This window comes from Sorex araneus, chromosome 2, assembly GCF_027595985.1.
Source record: "Sorex araneus isolate mSorAra2 chromosome 2, mSorAra2.pri, whole genome shotgun sequence".
Classification (NCBI taxonomy): domain Eukaryota; kingdom Metazoa; phylum Chordata; class Mammalia; order Eulipotyphla; family Soricidae; genus Sorex; species Sorex araneus.
In genome coordinates this window covers 240,213,861-240,235,923 of record NC_073303.1, presented here as the reverse complement: position 1 = coordinate 240,235,923, position 22,063 = coordinate 240,213,861, and the positions used below count along the sequence as shown (strand labels likewise).

The window sequence follows — 22,063 nt, the reverse complement described above, 5'->3', positions numbered from 1 at the left end:
CTCCTGGCGGTGCTCAGGGGACCATATGGGATACTGGGAATCGAACCCAGATCGGCCATGTGCAAGGCAAACGCCCTACCCGCTGTGCTATTGCTCCAGCCCCTTGAAATTTTTTTTAAAAGGGAAAAGCAGAGCTGGGAGATTGTGCAGGGTGAGAGATGCATCCGAGAAAGCCTTGAGGCGCCTCTGGAGAACCCAGACCTTCTCTGAATTTGGGGTCTTCCAGCCCCAACCCCGTGCCTGGCAACCTGTTTCCTGTCACTGCTGCAGCCCCAGCTCTCTGCTTACGATGGGAAGCCCACCCACCCCCGCCCACCGGGCCCTCCTGCAGCACTGGGCTGGAGAGTGTGGGAAACCCGGGCTCAGACGGGGCCTGCCCCCCTCCCTGTGGACTCTGGCGTGTCCCGTGCCCCAGGGCTTAGCTGTGCCCCTGTCGCCTGCAGAGCTGATGCAGACCGAGGCCCACCACGTGCGCACGCTGAAGATCCTGCTCCGCGTGTACGGGCGCGCCCTGCGGGAGGAGCTGCAGCCGGGCCCCCGGGACATGCGCCTCCTCTTCCCCAGCGCCGAGGGCCTGCTGGAGCTGCACGGCCACTTCCTGGCCCGCCTCAAGGAGCGACGCCAGGAGTCCCTGGAGGAAGGCAGCGAGCGCAACTACATCATCCAGAAGATCGGGGACCTCCTCCTCCAGCAGGTGGGCCTGGTGGGAGCCCTCCCCACCCGCCCCGTCCCCCCCTCCCCCGTCTCTGCTGCTCCCGGTGGCATCAGGCCCCCGTGGAGGGGTCACCCCACCTGCCACCACCCACTGGGGAGGGGTCACCCCACCTGCCATCCCCCACCCCCAATTCGCTCGCTCATTCCATCTCTCCCTGCAGTTTTCCGGTGAGAATGGGGAGAAGATGAAGGAGAAGTACGGGATCTTTTGCAGCGGCCACAATGAAGCCATCAGTCACTACAAGCTCTTGCTGCAGCAGAACAAGAAATTCCAGAACCTGATCAAGGTGAGCAAAAGAACCGGGAGAGGGGCTGGAGCGATAGCACAGCGGGTAGGGCGTTTGCCTTGCACGCGGCTGACCTAGGTTCCATGCCCAGCATCCCATATGGTCCCCTGAGCACTGCCAGGAGTAATTCCTGAGTGCAGAGCCAGGAGTAACCCCTGTGCATCACTGGGTGTGACCCAAAAAGCAAAATAAAAAGAAAAAAAAAAAGAACCAGGAGAGGGACTGGAGTGATAGCACAGCGGGCGGGGCTGGGAGCGGGTGGTCGCTCCCAGTCAGTACTCTGGGGACCCCTCCCAACCAAAGGACTTGTGCTCAGCCACCAGGATTGTGTGTGGGGGGGCACCCAGGCCTCACTTGCTGGTGCTCGGGGGTCACCCCCTGCTGAGGCTCAGGGGGGGCCCCTGTGGGTTTCCGGGGATCGAACCTGGGTCAGCCATGCCAGACAGGCACCTCTCCCTCCGGACTGTTTCTCTAGCCTCACAGAAACATTTTTGATTGGAAAGAGTGTGTGTGTTAACGGGGCGTGTGGGTGTGTTGGGGGGGTGGATGGTTCTGGTTCCTTCCTGGGGAGAGCAGAAGTCCTGGTGGCTCCTGAGCCAGCTCCCGCCCATGGCTTTTCGGTGGGGGCTCCCGCAGGCCTCCCGCCCCAGCCCCCAGCCGGTCAGCCCGAGAGCAGCTGACCGGCTGGCAGCTGACCCGGCCGCTTTCCCACGCCTAGAAAATCGGCAACCTGCCCATCGTGCGGCGCCTGGGCGTGCAGGAGTGCGTCCTGCTGGTTACGCAGCGCATCACCAAGTACCCGGTGCTGGTGGAGCGGATGATGCAGAACACGGAAGGTACGGCCTTGCCTCCGCCTCCCCGCCGCGCCCGGGGGGCTGCCTCCCCGCTCCCTGAGCGCCAACCCGGCTCTGCTGGGCTTCCTGGCGCCAGAAAGACGGGGTGCCAGTGTCGTCTTCCCCCTGCTGCTTCCCTCCCAGCCCCTGGTGCGGAGCGTGTTGGAATCTGGGGGTGGAGATGGTGCCCGCTGGGTAGGATTCCTCCTGGGGTACCCACGTGGGCTTACCACTGAGCTCTCTGGCCCATGACCAGGGACCTCAGACACACCTTTGCGGGGAGGGCATTTGCCTTGCATGCGACTGACCCGGGTTCAATCCTCGGCATCCCATATGGTCTCCTGAGCACCGCCAGGAGTAATTGCTGAGTGCAGAGCCAGGAGAAACCCCTGAGCATCGCCAGATGTGGCCCAAAAGGCAAAAAAAAAAAAAGCTGCTCTCAGTTTCCAATGACGTGGAGGGCCCAGAGAGCCTGTACCCCACATGAGTGAGGGGGACTTGGATTGCCCCTGTACTCTGCCCTGTCTTGGCCAAACCCAGACGCCCAGTGGCGACATTAATGCCGGAGCAGCATTTCTGGGACCAGGCTGGAAGCAGGCCTCGGAGGGGACCCCTGAGTGTGGGCCCATGTGGCCATTTGTGTATGTGTGTGTGTGTGTTTGTATCTGTCTATCTGTCCATCAGCCGGCTCTGAGGACCGAGAGGCCCTGACGCAGGCCCTGAGCCTCATCAGAGACGTCATCTCCCAAGTGGACGCCAAGGTCAGTGAGTCAGAGAGAGGCCAGCGCCTGAGGGAGATTGTGAGCAAGATGGACACCAAGGCGGCCAGCAAGCTGGTCAGCGGGCGGACCTTCCGCCGGGATGACGTCCTGCGGCGGCAGCTGCACCTGGACGGCCCGCTGTGTTGGAAGAGCACGTCGGGGCGCCTGAAAGGTGACGCCCCGTTCCCTGTGGAGGGTGGGCACCCTGCCCAGATTGGTCTCGGAGTAGCAAGTGGGAAGCATCACCCTGGAGTGGCGGGTCCCGGCTGGATCCGTGACGCCATCCAGGGTTGGAGGCCTCAGCCTGCAGTGGGGGCCACCATCTGGGGTTGGTGCCTCATCTGGGGTGTGCGGACCCCAGTGTGGTGGTGGTGGTGGGGGGACACCATGTTAGATTTGGGACCATCTTGGATGTATGCACCCAATCTGGAATGGGGAGCACTATCTTGGATATCTGCTATCTGCAGAGTGTGGACAACATGTTGGATTAGGGGTAGCATCCTGAGTGTATGGACCCAATTAGAAATGGGGGTTACCATGTTGGATGGCGCCACTATGTTGCATTAGGGCCACCACTTTTTTTTTTTTTTTTTTTGCTTTTTGGGTCATACTTGGCGATGCTCAGGGGGTTACTCCTGGCTCTGTACCCAGGAATTACCCCTGGCAGTGCTCGGGGGATGCTGGGAATCGAACCCAGGTCGGCCACGTACAAGGCAAACGCCCTACCTGCTGTGCTATCACTCTAGCCCCGAGGGCCATCATCTTGGGTAGATGGATCCAATCTGGAATTCAGAGCACCATGTTAGATATGGGGCGGGGGGGGGTACCATCTTGGATCTTTGGACCCCCTCTGGAGGGATGGGGGGGAACCATGTTGGATTGAGGGACCCAATCTGGAATGGGAGGAACCATCTTGGATATCTGAACCGGATCCAAAATCCCTGTTGGATTAGGGGTGCCATGTTGGGTTGGGGGTACTGTCTGTATGGAGCCAGTTGGGATGGTGGGGGGCATGGACGCCATGTCGGATTGGGGGCACTCTCTTGGCATGGTAAGTCCCTGCTGGGTCGTTGGCATCAGCCTACAGTAGGTGCCGCCATCCGGGATGGGCACCATCTTGGTTTTATGGTTCCAATCTGAACAGGGAGGCACCGTGTCAGACTGGGGCCACCATCCTGGAATCAAGCCTGCCGTCTCGGAATGGTGGCACCGTCCTGGGCTAGCGGGCGGGAGTAGAACCTTAGCGGTTAGTCGGGGCCAAAGAGATAGGGGAGGACAGTGCAGAAGGGAATTTGTCAGGGCTGCAGCAATAGCACAGAAGGTAGGGCATTTGCCTTGCATGTGGCCAACCAGATTCGATTCCCAGCATCCCATATGGTTCCCCCAGCACCGCCAGGAGCAATTCCTGAGTGCAGAGCCAGGAGTAACCCCTGTGCATCACCGGGTGTGACCCAAAAAGCAAAAGAAAAAAAAAAAGAAGGGAATCTGTCTCCCCTAGGATGTTGGGTGGCCGATGGGGTGCAAGGCGGTAGCCACTTGGCCACCTGCAGCCTGACCAGAGGAGAAATCAAGGCCCGGGGGTTGCGGGGCCTGGGGTCAGTGGGCAGCCTGGGAGTTCAGGGCCCTAGATGGTGTGTATGGGCGGGGGGTGGGACGCAGTGAGGCATGACCCCATCCCCAGCTGTGCCCGCTCCCCACAGACGTCCTGGCCGTGCTGCTGACCGACGTCCTGTTGCTGCTCCAGGAGAAGGACCAGAAATACATCTTTGCGGCCCTGGTACGATCCGCCCGCAGGGGCCGCGGGGGGGTTCCTGACGGCCGGCCTGTTCCGGGGACAGCGTGGTCGCTCAGACGCTGTCCCCCTTGTTCCCAGGCCCTGCCCAAAGGCTAGAGGGTTCTGGCAAGGAGGCGGGAGTAGCATTTTCCCCCAGGTTTGGTCCCCAGGTCCCTACACCGTCCCCACCCTGTGTCGCAGCAAAGCAAAGCAGGAGCCAGTGCAATAGCACAGCAGGGAGGATGCTGGCCTGGCAGGCAGCCGACCTGGGTTCGATCCCGTAGCGTCCCCTGAGTCCCGTCAGGAGTGATGGCTGAGTGCTGAACCAGGAGTCAGCCCTGAGCACAAACCTGCTGGGACCCCCAAAGAATGACGTCCTGTCTTAGCCCAGCTGCGGGCTTCAGGTTCTCCTCTCCCAGCCCCTCTCCCAAGTGCTTAGAGAGCCTCACGACCCCCATACTCCCAGGTTCAGGCCAGGGGAGCCCCTTACTGGGGCCTGGGAGTCAGGCCGGGGTGCCACTGGCTTCTGAGGCCTCTCTCCTGGGTGTGTCTACAGCTGCCTTTTTTCTTTTTTCAATCACACCCAGCAATGCACAGGGGTTACTCCTAGCTCTGTGCTGGGAATCGAACCTGGGTCAACCACATGCAAGGCAAACACCCTACCCGCTGTGCTATCACTCTAGCCCCTAAGGCTGACTCTGTCCTCTGCTCCCTGCCCGATATCCCTCACACACCTGCGCACATGCACGCGCGCGCACACACACACACACACACACACACACACACAGAGTACAGTCGCTGTTTTGTTTGTTCTCATTTGTTTATTTTTGGTTATGATTGTTGTTCATTTTTAGGGTTTTTTTTTGGGGGGCTACCCCACGGTCCTCAGGGATCACTCTTGGCAGGGCTCAGGCCACCCAGTAGGGTGTCAGGAATCGAACCCAGTGGGCCGCATGCAAGGCGGGCACCCTCCCCGCTGCACCATCGCTCCGGCCCCTGTGTTGCTCTGAGGCTACACCCAGCAGTGCCCGGGAGACGGTGTGTGCAGCCAGGGATCGAACCCAGTCCTCTTCCCCCGCCCCGGAGACTTGGGTCACCCCCCACCCCCACCCCGCAGCTCTGCGACCCTCCCTGTGCCCTCACCTTCGTTGCAGGACAACAAGCGGCCCGTGGTCTCGCTCCAGAAGCTCATCGTGCGGGAAGTGGCCAACGAGGACAAGGCCATGTTCCTCATCAGTGCCTCGATGCAAGGGCCCGAGATGTATGAGGTGCACACGGGCTCCAAGGAAGAGCGGAATGCATGGATGGACCACATCCGGCGGGCCGTGGAGAGGTGGGGCCCCGGCGCCGGGCCGGCACAGGCAGGAGGGCTCCATCCTGCAGCCGCTGTTGATCTGGGCCGAGGTTTGGGTGTGTTGGTTGATCAGCGTGTGGGGAGTGGTTTGGGGGGATTGTTTGGGGGCCACACCCAGGGGTTCGACCTGGCTCTGTGCCCAGGACTCCTGGTGGGGCTCAGGGAATCGTACGGGTTGCCAGGGACTGAACCTGAGTCAGCCGCATGCAAAGCCAGCGCCCTCCCTGGTGTCCGATCGCGCCGGCCCCAGCGTCAGGGATTGAACCCAGGACTTGAGCTGCTTCCTGGCCCCCAGTACCCAGGTCTTTTGCTTTGCTTGGTTTTATTTACTTTGGGTCTGGGGGCCACATCCAGAGATGCTTAGAGCTAACTTGTGGCTCTGCTCATGGACCACTCCTGGCAGAGCTCAGGGAACACCGTGAAGTACCAAGGATTGAACGCAGGTTGACCACGTGCCAGGCAGACACCAGGCCCACTGTACTGTCACTGCAGCCTCTGCTTTGGTTTATTTTGGGGCCATACTCAGCAGTGCTCAGGGACCCTGCAGTGCCAGGAATCGAACTCAGGCCCCCCACACTCACAGCCTGTTTCAGCCTACTGAGCCTCCTCCCTGGCCCCAGGGCTCTGTCATGGCCCCAAAGTGCTCTAAATTGTGTCTGAGTCATTTGTCCACCCTGTCATGGCAAAGGACAAGACAGACGGGCTGGGGGCTGGAGCCATAGTACAGCGGGTAGGGCGTTTGCCTTGCATGCGGCCAACCCAGGTTCGATTCCCAGCATCCCATATAGTCCCCAGGAGTAATTCCTGAGTGCAGAGCCAGGAGTAACCCCTGTGCATCGTTGGGTGTGACCCAGAAAGAAAAGAAAAAAAAAGACAGATTCTGGAGCCATAGCACAGCAGGGAGGGCGCTGGCCTTGCACACAGCTGCCCCGGGTTCGATCCCTGGCACCCCGTAGTGTCCCCTGAACCCCTCCAGGAGTGATTCCTGAGCACAGAGCCAGGAGTCAGCCCTGAGCACTGCAGGGTGTGGACCACAAACAAAAGAAAAGGGGGGAAGAGGAAGGTTCTAGAAGCCACAGTAACCCAGACACTCCCTCCCGGTTCCACTTTAGCTCTGCTCAGCCGCCGCCTCCTGGGCCTGGGCCTGGAGGTGGGAGTGGGGGTGGGGGTCCCCTTAGAGGAGACAGCCCAGATAGCCAGAACCTAAACCTGCTGTCCACAGCTTCTGGGTTTGTCCCTGGCATCCCTCGATTCCCCCCAGTACTCCCAGGAGCCCCCCACCTACCCACCCAGGACCCCGTGCAGACCCGGGAGGCAGATGGGACACAGGCCAATAGGCCAGAGGCGGCCCTTTCTCTCACCTTCTCCCTTCTCAAGCGCCACAGTAGCTGGCAGAGGGTCTTGCATCCCCCAGCCTGGGGCCCCCGTCCAGTTCCTGCCTCTGTCCCCTCACTCTGCAGCTGCCCGGATGAGGGCGAAGGACTGTTCAGTGAGACGGAGGAGGAGAGGAAGATGGTCGAGTCCCGCCAACTGCGGCTGAAAGGCTTTCAGGGTGAGGCACCCGGTCCCTCCGACGCGTGTCCCCACCTCCTGCCCCCTCAGGGCATCTCTGCTCCGTCGCCACAGGAAAGGGAACAAGAGCCTGTGTGCCCACGGCTCTGTGCCCTTGTGCCACCCACCTCGGGCATGATGGACACTTTGTCCTTCCGGCGGGGCTGGGGGAGGAGCTGGCCATGGGCCCTCCGAAATGGGGCATACTGGGAGCCAAGCTCGTGGGGAGGAACGGGCCTGTCCTGGCGCTCAGCTGGACGCCCATCTTTCTCTTCTGGCTCTGAAACGCCTTTTCAAAGCTTCTATCAGGGTGGGGCGCTGGCCCGGCAGTTAGGGTGTCTCCCTGGCAGTGGCCACCCCGGGTTTCCTTCCCAACACCACACTCCCCCCCTCCCAAGTGTGGTGGGGTGTGGCTGGAGCAATAGCACAGCAGGTAGGGCATTTGCCTTGCACACGGTCGACCCAGGTTCGATTCCCAGCATCCCATATAGTCCCCCAGCACCGACAGAAGTAATTCCTGAGTGCATGAGCCAGAAGTAACCCCTGTGCATCGCCGGGTGTGACCCCCCCAAAAAAAATCTATGACCAAGTGTAGCCCCAGAAACTTTTTTTTTTCTTTTTGGGTCACACTGGGCGATGCACAGGGGTTCCTCCTGGCTCTGCACTCAGGAATTAACTCCTGGCAGTGCTTGGGGGACCATATGGGATGCTGGGAATCGAACCCTGGTCAGCTGCATGCAAGGCAAACGCCCTACCCACTGTGCTATCGCTCCAGCCCCCCAAGCCCTGGAAACTATTAACATACAACCCATACCCCACCCCATTCACACATCCAAATTTTTCTGTTTCATTGTTGAGTGTTTTTTTTTTTCTTTCTTTTTTTGGAGGTGGGGATAGTGACTACCCCCAGCGGTTCTCAGGGCTGACTCCTGGTACTGTGCTCTGGGATCACTCCAGACAGGGCTTGGGGGACCCTCTGGAGTGCCGGGGATCGAATCTGGGTCTGCCTGCCATGTGTTCTCTTGCATCTGGGTTCCCCCTCCGGCACCACCACTTTGAAATAACATGGGGTTGGAGAGACTGCCCGCAGGGTGGGGCTCAGGCCCTGAGTTCTATCCCCGGCACTGTAGCCCCAAGCACCTCAGCCTCAGGCCAAATAAGCATATCTGGGGAGCAGCAACCCCCCCAAATTATCCAGAGCTCGCAGTATGATTCACAGGAACCCTCATTCCTCGGAGACTGTGGTCACCCCAAACTTAAGCTGCTTCTCTAATCACTTCCTCTCCCTGGCCAGGTCACCTCTCGTCCTACTCTCCTGCCCCATGAATTGACCATTTGAGGTGCCTCTTGGTCACAGGGTCACGTGGCATCTGCCCTTTTGCCTCGGCTGACGTCATGCAGCGTGATCATTTCAGATGCCACCGTGTGTGCAAACCCCGCTCACCCCACCCGACCCCGGCATCTCGTGGTCGAATACCGCTGGGAGTGGCTCCCAGCACCAAAACGAGGAAAGGAAATAACAAAAGTCCCAAACAGTGTATCTCCATCAGTGTTTATAATAGTATCACAATACCACTTCACTAGGCAGGCAAACAGGGTGGCAGCAACAAACATGGGCTGGAGAGAGAGGAGATGGGACGGGGGTGGGGGCGCTTGCCTTGCACGCAGCTAAGTCCAGTTTGATCCCCAGACGGCCCCCCAAGTACCACCAGGAAGGAAGGAATCACATTTGTTTCTTTTTTTGTTTTTGTTTTTGTTTTTTTGCCTTTTGGGTCACATCCAGCGATGCACAGGGATTATTCCTGGCTTTGCACTCATAAATTACTCCTAGCAGTGCTCAGGGGACCATATGGGATGCTGGGAATCGAACCCACATCGGCGCTTGCAAGGCAAATGCCCTACCCGCTGTGCTATCGCTCCAGCCCCCATTTGTTTCTTGTTGTTGTCTTTTGGACCACCCGGGCGGTGCTCAGGGCTTCCTCCTGACTCTGTACTCGGGTCACTCTTGGCGGGGCTCAGGGGACCCTCTGGCGTGAGAGGGATTGAGCCTGGTTCAGTGTGTGCACAGCAAGTGCCTTCCCTGCTGTACTATCCAGATTTTAATCCCTGGGGGAGATGGTCAGAAGACCCACCTCCACTGTCGGAGGCTTGTTCTAGGTTGAGATGGATATGGGGGATTATGGGGGCTCCCCAATGGGTCAGGCCCCAGCTCTGCCCAGCCGACATAGCCCTTCACATGACTTTACAGAGCGGCTGAACATGAAGGACCAGCAGATCGCACAGAGCCTCAGCGAGAAGCAGCGAATCTACCTGGAGATGGCTGAGATGCGGGGACTGGACGACAGCGCCCCTTTGCCCCTCCTCTTCCGTGGAGGGGACCCCGCCGACACCCTGCAGGGCGAGCCGATTCTCAAGTCTGCCATGAGTGAGAGTGAGTCTGCCCGTGGAGCGCCCAGCAACGCCTCTTCCCTCTCTTGCCTGCACCCCCCAGTTCTGCCTGCCTTGCTCTGAGACAGGGTGTACTGCCACCATAGCAGAGCCCTGCATCTGCACAGCCCTTAACGCAGTGACAGCACCTTCCCTCATGTGGAACCAGCGCCCCCTAGTACTTGTAATGTGTCCTTGCACACCTGAGCGCCTCCTCTTGCATCCAAACGGCGCCCCTAGTGCCTGCAACGTGTCCTTACACTTAGCACCACCTCCTGCGCCCAACTAGTGCCTTCTTGTGCCTGCAATGTGCCCTTGCAGATTTAGGTACCTCCTGTCCCTCAAATTAGCAGCGCCCCCTAGTGCCTGGCTATGTGTAAGGCACTTTGCTGGCCCCAGGATGTGAGGTTGACCCAGACGGTTCCCCAAACTCAAAATGTCCCCCTTTCCCATCAGTGGGTCCCTTGGGGGCTCTGCCCTTCCACATACACACTCTTATTCCCTACAGTCACACCCAGTTCTCACTCCCTAAGGAGAACTCTGTGTGTGTGTGTGTGTGTGTGTGTGTGTGTGTGTGTGTGTGTGTGTGTGTGTGTGTGTGTGTGTGTGTGTGTGTGTGTGTGTGTGTGTGTGGTGTGTCCTGCCCTCCCGCACCTGCCCTCCCGCATCTTTTCCCCACACCCTGCTTTGGACATCTGTTACACCTGCCATGGTCCTCGATGTGCTGGCTGACCCAGGCCCACTGCATCTCCTCCCGCAGTTGATGACATCCAGAGCCTGATCTGCCGCCGGCAGCTGGCCAGTGCCAACGGGCAGACGGAGGACAGCAGTGGCCTGGCGGCCCTGCCCCGGCGGGCAGAGACCTTCGGAGGCTACGACAGTGCCAGCAGCCCCAGCGCCACCGGTGAGTGGACACCCCAGGGTCAGCATTCTTGGGGGGGTCTGTGTGGGCTCCTGGACCATGCCCTTTCCCACCATTTCCTCATTCTTTTCTGCTGCCCCTCCCCGAGAAATCTCTAGAAGAGAACCCCCGAACTCAGCTGGTCTCCTTTTCCAATAAGGACGTTATGGGTCTGGAGGGATAGGACAGAGGGGAGAGGACTTGCTTTGCATGCAGTAGATTTGGGTTCAGTTCCCAGCATCCCATAGTGTCCCCCTATCTGTACCAGAAGTGATCCCTGAGTGCCAGGAGTCATCCCTGAGTACCTTTTGTGTGGCCCCAGAACAGGAAAAGAAACTTGGGGTGCTCCTAGTGCCAGCCTCCATCTCCCAAGGTTGCTGCAGACTTGTGTGTGTGTGGGGGGGGGTCACTGCCCCTCATGCTCCAGCCTGGGGATTTCCTTCCAGGTGGCAGTTTCAAGAAGATCTACAGCAATGACCCCAAGCCCCAAGACTGGCCAGGGTCCCCCTCCAGCCCCGAGCGGAAGCTCAGCGACTCCCTGGGGGTCCCCGAGGAGGCAGCACCAGAGGTATGTAGGGGGGTGGGCCCCATCCTTCCTGTCCTCAGATGTTTGTTGTGGATGGACCCCATGGTCACATTGGCCACAGAACAGGACTGGGGTGGGCACCCCGGTCCAGACCTCTCACCGTTTGCACACTCCCGTGTTTTCACACCCTCCAATTCCACATGCATCATCCCCACCCCCACAACCGAAGACTGAGTTGGGGGAGGTCCAAGGCTCTGCCCCCAAGCCATGCCCAAGCTTCACAGCTCATTCGACCCTCTCCTCCACTGGAGTCTGGGGTGGGGGAGCCAGAACCTACCCCCCTGGCCCCATCCCCACTACCCGGATCGCACCTAAGACCCTCTGGGGCTGTGTCACTGCTGTCTCCGCAGGGCCAACCGGCGGATATCGAGTGTGGCCCCACTCCACCCACCATCCTGGAGTCCGAGGTAGGGACCAGGCTGGGTCACCTCCCTGAGACTAATGGGTACACCCTTGTGCGAGGGGAGCGTCTCTAACCTTTTCCTGCCCTCTACCTGCAGCTGGTCCGAAAAATTCAGATGCTCTCACAGCTGCTGCTGAGTCTACAGGTGTGGTGGGGGGTGTGGCCACAGTGGGTGTGGCCTCTTTCTCTGGGGCGTGGCTTGTAGTGGGTGGGGCAGGGCTGAAGCTGAGCCCCGCCCCCTGACCCGAAGCGCCCCCTGCGGGCCAGGCCGTCATCGCCCAGCAGGACAGCCTGGTGGAGCGACAGCGGAGCACCATCGCGGAGCACGAGCGGCTGATGCGGGTGCAGTCGACGCGCGGGAACCTGCTGCTGGAGCAGGAGCGGCAGCGCAACTTCGAGAAGCAGCGGGAGGAGCTGGCGGGCGTGCAGAAGCTGCAGGGCCAGCTGCGCCAGGAGCAGCAGCGCTGGGAGCGCGAGCGCGCGCGGCAGCAGCAGGAGCTGGAGCAGGCGGCCGCGCAGCTGGAGCAGCGCGAACTGGAGGCGCAGCAGCTGCAGGAGACGCTGAGCCGCCAACGCGGGGAGCTGGAGCAGCAGCGCCAGGCCTACCAGCAGGACCTGGAGCGGCTGCTGCAGGCCCAGCGCGCTGTGGAGCGCGAGCAGAAGAAGATGGAGCTCCTGGGACGACTCAAGAAACAGAACACGGCGCCCGGGGCACTGCCGCCGGACACACTAACAGAGGTGATTAGGTGGCGGGAGACGTGGGGGCTTTGGGGTGCCTTTGTGGACGCGCACAGCTGTGAGATCAGGGTCCCAGGGAGGGGGCCCCTGAAGTAATAGTACACCAGATGAGGTGTGCCTTGCACACAGCGGACCCGGTTTGATCCCCGTCACCCCATAGTGACCTCTGAGTGATCCCTGAGCACAGGGCCAAGAGTAAGTCCTAAGCATCCCCCAAGAAAAGCCTGTGTGTGTCGGTGAATGTGACCCCATTATGGGTGTGTGATCCAGGAGATCAGGATCTGGACGAAGGGCTCCGTGCCCCCCAGACACACTGGAGCTAGGCCCAGGGCTAGCAGGTGGCCCTTAGCACTCCTTCATGGCATAGAGGCTCCGCATCGGGGGTTCCCCAAGGGCCAGCTGCAGCAGCAGTCCCCACCTGGGCTCTGTTTCTCCTTCTTAGGCGCAGCCCCCCAGCTTTAACGGGGAAGGACTGGAGGGGCCCCCGGCGCTGGCGAAAGCTCCCGGGCCCCGGACGAGCCTGGTGCTGCTGCCAGCTGCCGGCTCCTCTGAGTATGCCGAGCGCCCCGAGGTGGCCCGCCGGGACAGCGCCCCTGCCAAGAGCGACGTGCCCATCCAGCTGCTGAGCACCACCAACCAGATCCAGAGGCAGGCAGCCGTGCAGCAGCAGATCCCCACCAAGCTGGCCGCCAGCACCAAGGGCGGCAAGGACAAGGGCAAGAGCCGGGGCGCCCAGCGCTGGGAGAGCTCAGGTAAGGGCATCGGCGGCAGCTCGGATCCGCCCTGCCCACCATGTCCATCCATGGGTGAGGGACAATGGGATGTCCCGGTGATTGAGAAATGGAGGGCCTGGCGCGCCCCCTAGTGGAGATGGTCCGTTAGTGCGAGCCCGAAGCTCCGCGCTAATGCTCCGCCCACATCCGGGACCCCTCCCCCAGTCCCTGGAAAAGAAGCTTAGCTTGAGACTGCCTCTCTGCGTCAGGGGCCTGACTTTGGGCTCAGGTATGGGTTGGAGGGTTCTGCAGCGACCCAGGCTGCGGGCGTGGGGAGACCCCAGCCTGCCCCCTGGACGCCGCTCCTTCTTCCCACCCCAGCCTCCCTGGACCTGAAGCAGCAGCAGCTGTTACTCACCAAGTTCATAGGCAAGGAGGAGGGCACTGCGCGGAACCGCCGCTCCCTGAGCCCCGTCCTGCCCGGCAGCAAAGGCCCCGCGTCGCCCCTAGGTGAGCCCAGCGTGCCCCCGAGCCCTGGCAGCGGGGTGGCCCTGTGAACCTGACCGCCACCAACACCAACCCTGGCCCATTCCCCTTTTCTCTTCCAGACCCTGGCCTCCCAGCCCCCAGCCCCAGCCCCAGCCCCGCCGACCTGACCCACGAGTGCTTCTCCTTCAAAGCGGGAGCCCCACCCTTGCCGCCCGTGCCCCGGTCCCCAAGGCCGCCGGCCCCGCAGCTGGACAAGGAGGAAGGCGGCAAGGAAGACGTCATCTTCTTTTGAGGGGCGTGGCCCACGGAGACCCCGCCCCCGACCCATGCCTGGTGCCGCCCACCGGGGAGCCAATGGGGTTTCGGGGTCAGAGTCAGGGTTGCGTCCTAACGTGGCAGCGGTGCCTGGTGACTTCCCAAACCGCTTCCCTTCGTACCAAAAGGAACATTCTGAGTGGAAGGTTGGTTGCACCAGAGCTCGCCCAAAGAGCTTCTTTATGCCCATGTCCCTGTTAGCTAGGGAGAGATGGATGCACCCCCCGCAGACGCAGACGCTGGGGGGGTCCCCAGTAGAGGCTTCACGAGGTGAAAGGCGGCAGCGCCGGCTCCAGAGCGAGCCCTTCAAAGCTGGGTGGTGGTGCCAGAAGGGGGTGAGGAGGGTCCTTCGGACCTGCCCACAAAACTGGGCAGAAATAGGAATGCCCCCCCCAGGGAGGTTCCTGGGACAGAAGGCCCAGTGTGGGTGGCGCTGTGTTCTGGGCAGGTGCTGGCAACTCCTGTGGGTAATGGGTATGTCATCTCGGTGGACCCCGTGGCCAAGAGCACCAGGCGGGCACGCGCACACCCAAAGGCACCCCCAGCTAAAGCCAAGGGCCCTTAGGGGACCCCCCTCACAAGAGCTGGGTGCTTCGCCCAAGGCTGGGGCAACCTCTCAAGTCCCAGAGCAGACGGGAGTGGGGTCAGAGCCATGATGCAGCGTGGAACAGACTGAATCCAGGATACTGACCTGGGGAGAGGCGACACGCTGCCTGTCCCCGCCGGGCTCCCCCTAGGGTACCCGGACCCTCAACGTGGAGCAAGAGGAGTTGGGACATGGGCCATTGGGACGGGGACAAAGTCCCAGGCACACAGAATGGCTTGGCAGCCGTTGGTCCCCTCCCAAGTCTCTCCTAGAACCCCTCCCTGCCCCCTCCAAGCACCCCCCATCTCTGATGTTACCTGTGGGGTCCACAGCCCCTTGAGGGGCTCAGAGCGTACCCCCTGTGCCCTGTGCCATGTCCATGTTGACAGGATGGAGGCCCGTGGGAGCACTTTAGTCGAGTGGACTTTTGAACTCGGTTCCCTCATGAAAAACATTCCAGACTCCTGGTGGGTGGGGCCTCACGGCCACCCCTCCCGCTTCCCATGCCCCCACCTGACCTGCTGTGACACCATGATGCCATCAGATGGTGTAATACATGGGGGTCCTCAGCTGGGCCCCGTTTTCCTTGAGGGGGCAGAGGAACAAACGCCCCTCTTTCCATGGGGCCCCGTGGACCTTCACCCCCATCCACCGTGATCATTCCCCGTGTCTCCCTGATTCTTCTATTCGGTGATGGTGGCATCTCACTGCGGGCACTGTCGGGACTGCCTTGATCGTAGCAATAAAGAAGTCGCAGAGGAGCTGCTGGCTTGATTCTGCAGTGCCCAGGATGGCGCCCCCACCTGAGCCACCGCCCGGGCCCCAATGAGTCTGTGCCTTGTGCTTAAGGGGTTGGATTGGTTTCTTCGCAGCGTCGGGGCTCAAACTCCTTCGAGGCAAGTGTTCTGCTGCTGGGTCGCCCTGCCCTGCCCTGCCCACAGCAGCACGTTCTGCTAGAGCTTGGTTTCCAAGTCGGTGGCAGGTAGTGTGTGTGTTGGGGGGAGGGGGCGGCCTCAGATGGGGAATCCCAAGGTTTCAGCATCTCAGTACAATCTGCTGCAACAGGATCTTAAGGCGCCCTGGGTACCAGCCCCTGCACGGCTGCCGCTGGGCCATGGGGAGAGGCTTGACGCCTGCCTCCAAGCAAGGAGGGGGCCACCCCTCTCCTGCAGGGGGCAAGCATCAGAACAGGTGGGGGAGTGCAGGGAGTTGGGAGCACAGGAGCCAGATCTGCCAGGAGATCGCACGGGCACACCCCCTGAGGGAATCCGGACCGTGCTCACCCTGAATCGGCTTTGGGGTGGGGTTGAGTGCCCGCTTTTTTCCTTCCTTCCTTCCCTCCCTGACCTCGGGGAATAGTGCCAAACATAGAGCTGGGCATAACCCTGGGGCACTGCTGGGTATGGCCCCCAAATCCAAAAAAAGCCAGCAGTGGGCCGGGGGTGGGTGGAGGGAGAGGTTGGGGGAAGTGCAGGTTCTTGGCTTACACGCAGCTAAGATTCAGGCCCCAGCACGGCCAGGAGTTGATTCCTGAGCACAGCTGAGCACTGCCCAATAAAGCACACACCCCCACCCAATAAAAGCCCACGAGGGGTGGTTGGGCACAGTGGGAATAACAGTTGCGCCAGCGGTGGAATAACCTCAGACCAGCCTACACCAGCACCACAGGATTTTAATGATTCTCCACCCGGCTCTAAGGATTCACAGGGCCCGGACTCCCGGCCCAGCCCTGCGCGCTGCCCACAGCTCCCTCTGCTCTCCAGGCTCGGCTCCAGGCCCACTGGCCCTGGGAAGCTTCCCCACAGGGGGGTTGGCGGAAAGGACCTGCTCCCCAGCACAGAGTGGGAGACACAACCCGCCCCCCCCTCGCTGGGTTGGGCCCAGCCCACTCTGCATTCTGGAGGGGGGGGTGCTCAGGAAGGTCTCACCCCACACCTGCTTTGATTTGCTCAATTACAGCCCCTGACCCAGTGATTGCTGCTTGGGGATAGGGGGCCCACTGTCGCGGTTCCAGCTGCTCCTTCCGCGGCCAGCCGGCTCAGGGGGTGACGGTCTCAGCCTGGGCCCCTGCCCGCACCGCCTGGTACACGCTGAGGAGGGAGGAGACGGTGCCCAGGAGGCCCACCAGCCAGGGCGGGAAGCGGCCAGCCCACAGGACACCCGGCGGCAGCCAGTGCACGGCGTTGGCCAGGTCGGCCAGGTTGCTGACCAGCACCAGGAGCTCCGCGCGCAGCTGCGTCTCAAGCGTCCGCCGCTTGCTCCGGGGCAGCCGGCTGCGGGGCAGAGGGGGCGCTGCAGACGGAAGACTGGCAAGGGATGCCATCCACACCCCACCATGTGCCCCTCAGCCCTAGGACGCCCTGGAGGCGGCAGGCTAACGGGAAAAGGCTGGGTTGCTCAGTGAGCAGTGTTCATTACCCTGATAGACTCCGCCCTGTGGGCGTGGCCACACCCCTGACCTCTCCCCCACGAATGTGGCTGTGCCTGGCTCCCCCTGTGGGTGTGGTCGCGGTCAGGCCCCTGACTCCTCGTCCACTAATGTAGCCACACACCTGACCCCTCCCAGTGGGTGTGGCTACCGATCCGGCTCCTTCCCGTGGATGTGGCCACACCCTGCCCCTCCCCCACGCGTGTAGGCACACCCTGACTCCTCCCTGTGGGCGTGGCCAGAGCGCTGGCTCCTCCCCAAGAGTGGTCACGCCCCTAACTCCTCACTGTGGGTGTGACGTCAAACTGGCTCCTCCCTGTGAGCGCAGCCACAGCCCTAGCTCTTGTGAATGCAGCTACAGAACTGACTCCCCCTTGTGGGCGGGACCTATGGCAAGGCTCCTCCAGGTGGGCGTGGTCACACCCTAGCTCCTCCCTCTGGACATGACCACGAAGGTTGAGTCCAGGAGTCCTGGCTTGGCTGCTTGCTGTCTGCAGGCCTGAATAAGTCTCCGTTGCCCCACTTCTACTGCCCCCAGAAACTGGGTGGGCACAGGGCAGGGCCTGGGCACCTCCTTAACACATGACCATCAAGGTGTCCTGGGGCAGGGCCCAAACAACATACCTAGTGAACGCTGCTGAGGGACTCCTCATCTTCTGCCTGAGCTTCTGCATCACCCACAGAGACCTGCAATTCACACGGATGCGGGAGGGGCGGGCGAGGGCTGGGGGCACCTCTGCCACCTGCCGCTGGCACCCCTGCGTGGCTCCTGGCACACAGTGGACCCTGGCTGATTTATATCTGGAATGTCCCACCAGGGCCCCAGCCCAGCCTCTGGAACACCTGGCCACCCAGTCTGGGACAGTGAATGGTAGTGGTCCTGGTCCATCAGGGAGACCGCCTGTCCCCAAGGGAGCACGGCACAGATAGATTCCCCCGGATGATCCCTCCAGACTGGTAGGAGCTGCAAGGGCAAGGCAGAAGCCCCGTCACTCTCCCGCCCAGTGGTGGCAGACTGGCCCAATGGCCTCAGCAGACCTGGGGGATGGGACAGCCTCACCCTTGCCTCCAGCCTGCGGGCTCCCCGAACCCCCTCTGCCATACTTACCTGACAATGCCCAGGAGCAGAGAGAGGGCCCAGAAAGCCGTGCTCAGTGTCCACCATCGGGCCGAGCGCAGGTGCAGGATCTTGGCGTCGGCAGCCCAGGCCACATGCTCACAGGGGTAGTAGAGCTGGTCAGCCATGTTGCCCAGCACCGACATGCAGCGGACAAAGGTGTCCTCTTCCTGTGGGCAGCCCCCCAGTCAAGCCCGGGGCCTGGCAGCCAGGCCCTGCTCTTGGAAAACCTGATTTCTGCTTTAATGCCACTACCCGCACAAAGAACAAAGGGACCCCGCACACAAGGCTCTGCAGTAGGAACCCCAGGGCTGCCACATGAGGCTGGCTTTAACTCCCCCAAACTGGGGCACAGTGACCATCCCCAAAAGGCGCACAACCACCCCCTTCCGGGCCTGAGTTCTGAACTTGAGTCTGAATCCCACTGGGTAAGGTCTGAGAGGCTGCTTGGGCCAGACCCCAAGGCTGCATTTCCAGACCAGCTGCCCCCTCGAGGCTGCCAGGCTTGCCTGATCCCCAGCCTTGTCCCTCCCTCCTTGCCCTAGTCACACTCCCTGTCACCGCTTTCTTCCTCCTTCCTGACTCCGTGAAGTTCCTTTTGTTTTGGGGGCTATTTGTGGGGAGTGGGGGTTGGGGGCATGTCTCAGGTCCTCAGGGATCATTCTTTTGTTTTGTTTTGTTTTTGCTTTTTTTGGGTCACACCCAGTAATGCTCAGGGGTTACTCCTGGCCCTGCACTCAGGAGTTACTCCTGGTGATGCTTGGAGGACGATATGGGATGATGGGGATTGAACCTAGGGGTCGGCGGCGTGCAAGGCAAACGCCCTATCCGCTGTTCTATCACTCCAGGCCCCCTCAGGGATCATTCTTGCTTTGGCAGACCCCATGTGGTGGCAGGGATCAAACCTGGGTCAGCTGCTTACAAAACAAGGGCCTTCCCCACTGTCAGATCTCTCTAGCCAAAGTAGACAGACTTTTAATCCCAAACATTTCATACAGTTACCCAGAAAGAAGTCCAGAGAAGCCATGATTCAGGGCTCCCCTCCCCCCACACACACAGACCACAGCCGCAGGCCTCATTACCTTGGGCCCCAGGCCATACTGCTTGGTGTAGACAAACATGGCCAGGTCATCAAAGAGTCGCAGCACGGTCCTGCAGTGGCTGAGCTGGGAGGCCAGTGCCAGCAGGCGGGTCCCCACTTCCGACCTGGCTGGACCTTGTTCCACCAGGACCCCGCCCACCAGCTGGCAGCCGTACCCCAGTGTTCGGATCTGTGGGGAGAGGAGGCAGTCAGCATGGCCTGGCCTCTGTCCTGAGGCAACCTCCCCTAACCATCACCACTGCCACCCCTAAATGGATGCCTCTTGGCTAGACTCTCCCCTACCCCTCCCCCCCACCCCCAAAGTCTGATCATAGATCCAAGAAAAGTAAGGGGCCTGGGACCAGAGCTATAGTACAGCAGGAAGGGCATTTGTCTTGCACATGGCTGACCCAGATTCAATCCCTGAAACTCCAGTGTCCCCCCAAGCACCTCCAGGAGTGATCCCTGAGTGCAGAGCTAGGAATAAGCCCTGGGCAATGTTTGTGTGGCCCCCCAAAGGAAGTTTCAAGCAGTAGGGGACTCTATGCAGTGTCGAGATTAAAATGGGGTTAGCTGGGCTGGAGCAATAACACAGCGGGTAGGGCGTTTGCCTTGTACGCAGCCGACCCCGGTTGGATTCCCAGCATCCCATATGGTTCCCTGAGCACCACCAGGAGTAATTCCTAAGCATCGCTGGGTGTGACCCAAAAAGAAAAAAAAAAAGGGGGGGGTTAGCTATGTGCAAGGGAAAAGCTTTTACCCCGGTACTCTCTCTCTAGTCCCTGGCTGGCCCCGTTTTAGTCCCCAGCAGGAGTGATCGCTGAGCTCAGCACGTGTAGCACTGTCCTCCCATTGTTCATCGATTTGCTCCAGCGGACATCAGTAACTTCTCATTGCGCGACTTGTTGTTACTGTTTGTTACTGTTTTTGACAAATTGAATATGCCACAGGCAGCTTGCCAGGCTCTACCGTGCGGGCGGGATACTCTCGGTAGCTTGCCGGGCTCTCGGAGAGGGATGGAGGAATCGAACCTGGGTTGGCTGCGTGCAAGGCAAACGCCCTACCCGCTGTGCTGCTGAGCTCAGAACCAGGAGAAAATCCTGAGCATCGCTGAGTGTGGCTTCCCAAAAAAGAAAGGGGGAATGATTGGGTCAGAATCTAAATGTCCTTGGCTGAAGCAAGAGGACTGCAGGTAGGACACTTCTCTTGCACACAGGCAACCAGGGCTCAATCCCCGGCATCCCTTAGGACTCACCAAGCTCCTCGAGGACTGATCCCTGAACCGAGCCAGGAGTAAGCCCTGAGTATCGCCAGATGTAGCCTCCCTTCCCCCCAAAAGAGACTGCTCAGGTGAACCCAAGTACTGAGGACCAAGAGGCTCTACCCCCACCCACCCCAAACCCCTCGTGGCTTTTAGTCCAGGTCTGTAGCGCAGGGTGGGTGGACAGGAGATATCCAAGGGGAAAAAAGTCATTTTTTTGCTGACCACGTGGTACGCCCGGATCACTTGAGGGCAGAATAACCTAAATATTCTTTGACAATGATTTTTATTCCTGCCCTTTCCGTCCGAGAACTACTTCTCCGATTTGCACTGGTCCGCAAGTATGAAAAAGTGAGCCACTATGGACGTCGGAACCCCGACATGTCTAAACTTGATAGTGGAGTCGGATCCTAAGTGCCCCGAACACGGAACGGGCTGATCTAGGCACGTCCAACCCGGGTGAGCTGGCTAGAACCTACAAGCCAGTTACTGGGGATCTGGCGGCACGCTCACTCTCCAGTCACCGGCTGACTCTTAAGCCTCCGAGTTGCATTTTGTTTCCAACAACCAACCAGCTTCCACGGTCGGGTCAGACCCCACCAGGTCCCGGACCCGAGCAAAGATTGGAGCCAAAGTGCGCAGCGCAGTCGGAAGCGCCTCCGCGGCCGACCGCTAGGGGGCAGGGCTGGCGGCCGGCTGGCCAGCGACCTTGGCGGCGGGGGCAGCCTGAGCGAGCCCGCCCCCCTCTCTGGGCTCAGTTTCCCGCTCTCTGAGCGGGGGTCCAACTCGGACCTGCAGCCGCGCTCCGCCCCAGCCTCACCAGGCGGTCCCGGCCCCTATATGACTCCAGCGCCGACGCCAGGTCGCTCAGCGCCGCCATGGCAACTCCGCCGTGACGTCACGGCGACGTCTCACGCCGGGCGGGGTCTGCTGGGGCGGGGTCTATATGGGGCGTGGGTTTTGTGGGGGCGTGGTCTAAACGGGGCGTGCTGGCACCGCCTCCCCACTCGGTCGCTCTGCGCAGGCTCGGCTTACTCCCGCTTTGTTCCACGCCCACCACCAGCACCCGGCTGTAGCCCTTTGTCCCCTGTTGCCCACAGTACCCACGTGCACCCTCACCGGTTCCCCTGGGAACCGGTTCGGGAGGCCGATGCACTGTGCCCGGCCAGAAACATATCTTTGCCAAGTCACTCACGACCCGCCAAAATAATACTCCGCCCCTTTCTGGTTCCAGAAGGAATTTCTTCTTTACTTTTGTTTTTTGAGCCACACCCGACGGTGCTCCTGGTTCTCCGCTCAGGGGTCACTCCTGGTGGACCTCGGAAGACCGTATAAAATAACAGGGATCAAACCCATGTGCATGGCAAGCACCCACCCCGCCGAATTAGCCACCTCTGACCCAGATTTTTTTTTTTCCTTTCTCCTCTCTCCATCTGCTTATCTCTCTGCAGCCGGTAAGGCTGCTTGTCATAGTTTGGAAGGCATTTTCAGAAAGTTGTATCCATGCCAAGGAGTATTCTAGAAGAGTAGATAGGATTCTGGTAACCCTAGTGGCTCCCTGCAGAAAAAACTGGGTGAAAAGGCAACACAGTGCTCAACTTTGTCGCTGTTTGGATATTTGAAATTTGCTAACGTCAGTGAAACTCTGGACCCTCAGACACAGCATGACTTAGCATGGACTCGGGCACTTATGTTTTTCAGGAACTGCTTTGCAGAGCAGTAAATAGACTTCAACTAACTTGGC

The 22,063-nt window shown here is 60.5% G+C and overlaps 2 protein-coding genes across 6 annotated transcripts in view; one reads left to right on the top strand and one right to left on the bottom strand.

Annotated features, from left to right (window-relative positions):
• ARHGEF18 (Rho/Rac guanine nucleotide exchange factor 18) overlaps positions 1 to 15,204 on the top strand; it is a 39,703-nt gene extending 24,499 nt beyond the window's left edge. For 2 of the 3 annotated variants that reach the window (XM_055126096.1, XM_055126097.1), the window contains exons 5-20: positions 444 to 694; positions 876 to 1,001; positions 1,720 to 1,837; positions 2,519 to 2,767; positions 4,296 to 4,372; positions 5,524 to 5,702; positions 7,184 to 7,275; positions 9,523 to 9,705; positions 10,462 to 10,605; positions 11,049 to 11,170; positions 11,539 to 11,595; positions 11,689 to 11,736; positions 11,859 to 12,329; positions 12,772 to 13,081; positions 13,424 to 13,552; positions 13,651 to 15,204. In XM_055126096.1, the coding sequence (XP_054982071.1) occupies positions 444 to 694; positions 876 to 1,001; positions 1,720 to 1,837; positions 2,519 to 2,767; positions 4,296 to 4,372; positions 5,524 to 5,702; positions 7,184 to 7,275; positions 9,523 to 9,705; positions 10,462 to 10,605; positions 11,049 to 11,170; positions 11,539 to 11,595; positions 11,689 to 11,736; positions 11,859 to 12,329; positions 12,772 to 13,081; positions 13,424 to 13,552; positions 13,651 to 13,823 (2,729 nt within the window). In that variant the 3' untranslated portion in view covers positions 13,824 to 15,204. The remainder of the gene's footprint in view (positions 1 to 443; positions 695 to 875; positions 1,002 to 1,719; positions 1,838 to 2,518; positions 2,768 to 4,295; positions 4,373 to 5,523; positions 5,703 to 7,183; positions 7,276 to 9,522; positions 9,706 to 10,461; positions 10,606 to 11,048; positions 11,171 to 11,538; positions 11,596 to 11,688; positions 11,737 to 11,858; positions 12,330 to 12,771; positions 13,082 to 13,423; positions 13,553 to 13,650) is intronic. The other variant, XM_055126098.1, reaches the window with a different exon arrangement.
• Positions 15,205 to 16,086: 882 nt separating this feature from the next.
• PEX11G (peroxisomal biogenesis factor 11 gamma) lies at positions 16,087 to 21,227 on the bottom strand. 3 transcript variants are annotated; one of them, XM_004614872.2, is made up of 5 exons: positions 21,140 to 21,227; positions 19,060 to 19,248; positions 17,969 to 18,147; positions 17,485 to 17,547; positions 16,087 to 16,705 (listed from the first exon to the last, which is right to left on the bottom strand). In XM_004614872.2, the coding sequence occupies exons 1-5, from the start codon at positions 21,197 to 21,199 to the stop codon at positions 16,471 to 16,473; spliced, it is 726 nt and encodes a 241-aa protein (XP_004614929.1). In that variant the 5' UTR covers positions 21,200 to 21,227; the 3' UTR covers positions 16,087 to 16,470. The 3 variants fall into 3 exon arrangements, with proteins under 3 accessions (XP_004614929.1, XP_054983719.1, XP_054983720.1); XM_055127744.1 differs by having other exon boundaries at positions 20,795 to 21,210; XM_055127745.1 differs by having other exon boundaries at positions 20,799 to 21,210.
• Between the last annotated feature and the right edge of the window lie 836 nt (positions 21,228 to 22,063).

What these genes read in the sequence shown, in the direction of transcription:
- PEX11G (XM_004614872.2), bottom strand. Translation starts at nt 21,199, where the DNA reads ATGGCGGCGCTGAGCGACCTGGCGTCGGCGCTGGAGTCATATAGGGGC. An exon ending in ATAGGGGCCGGGACCGCCTG is followed by an intron (nt 19,249 to 21,139) that starts GTGAGGCTGGGG and finishes CTCTCCCCACAG; the next exon opens with ATCCGAACACTGGGGTACGG. An exon ending in AGTATGGCCTGGGGCCCAAG is followed by an intron (nt 18,148 to 19,059) that starts GTAATGAGGCCT and finishes GGCTGCCCACAG; the next exon opens with GAAGAGGACACCTTTGTCCG.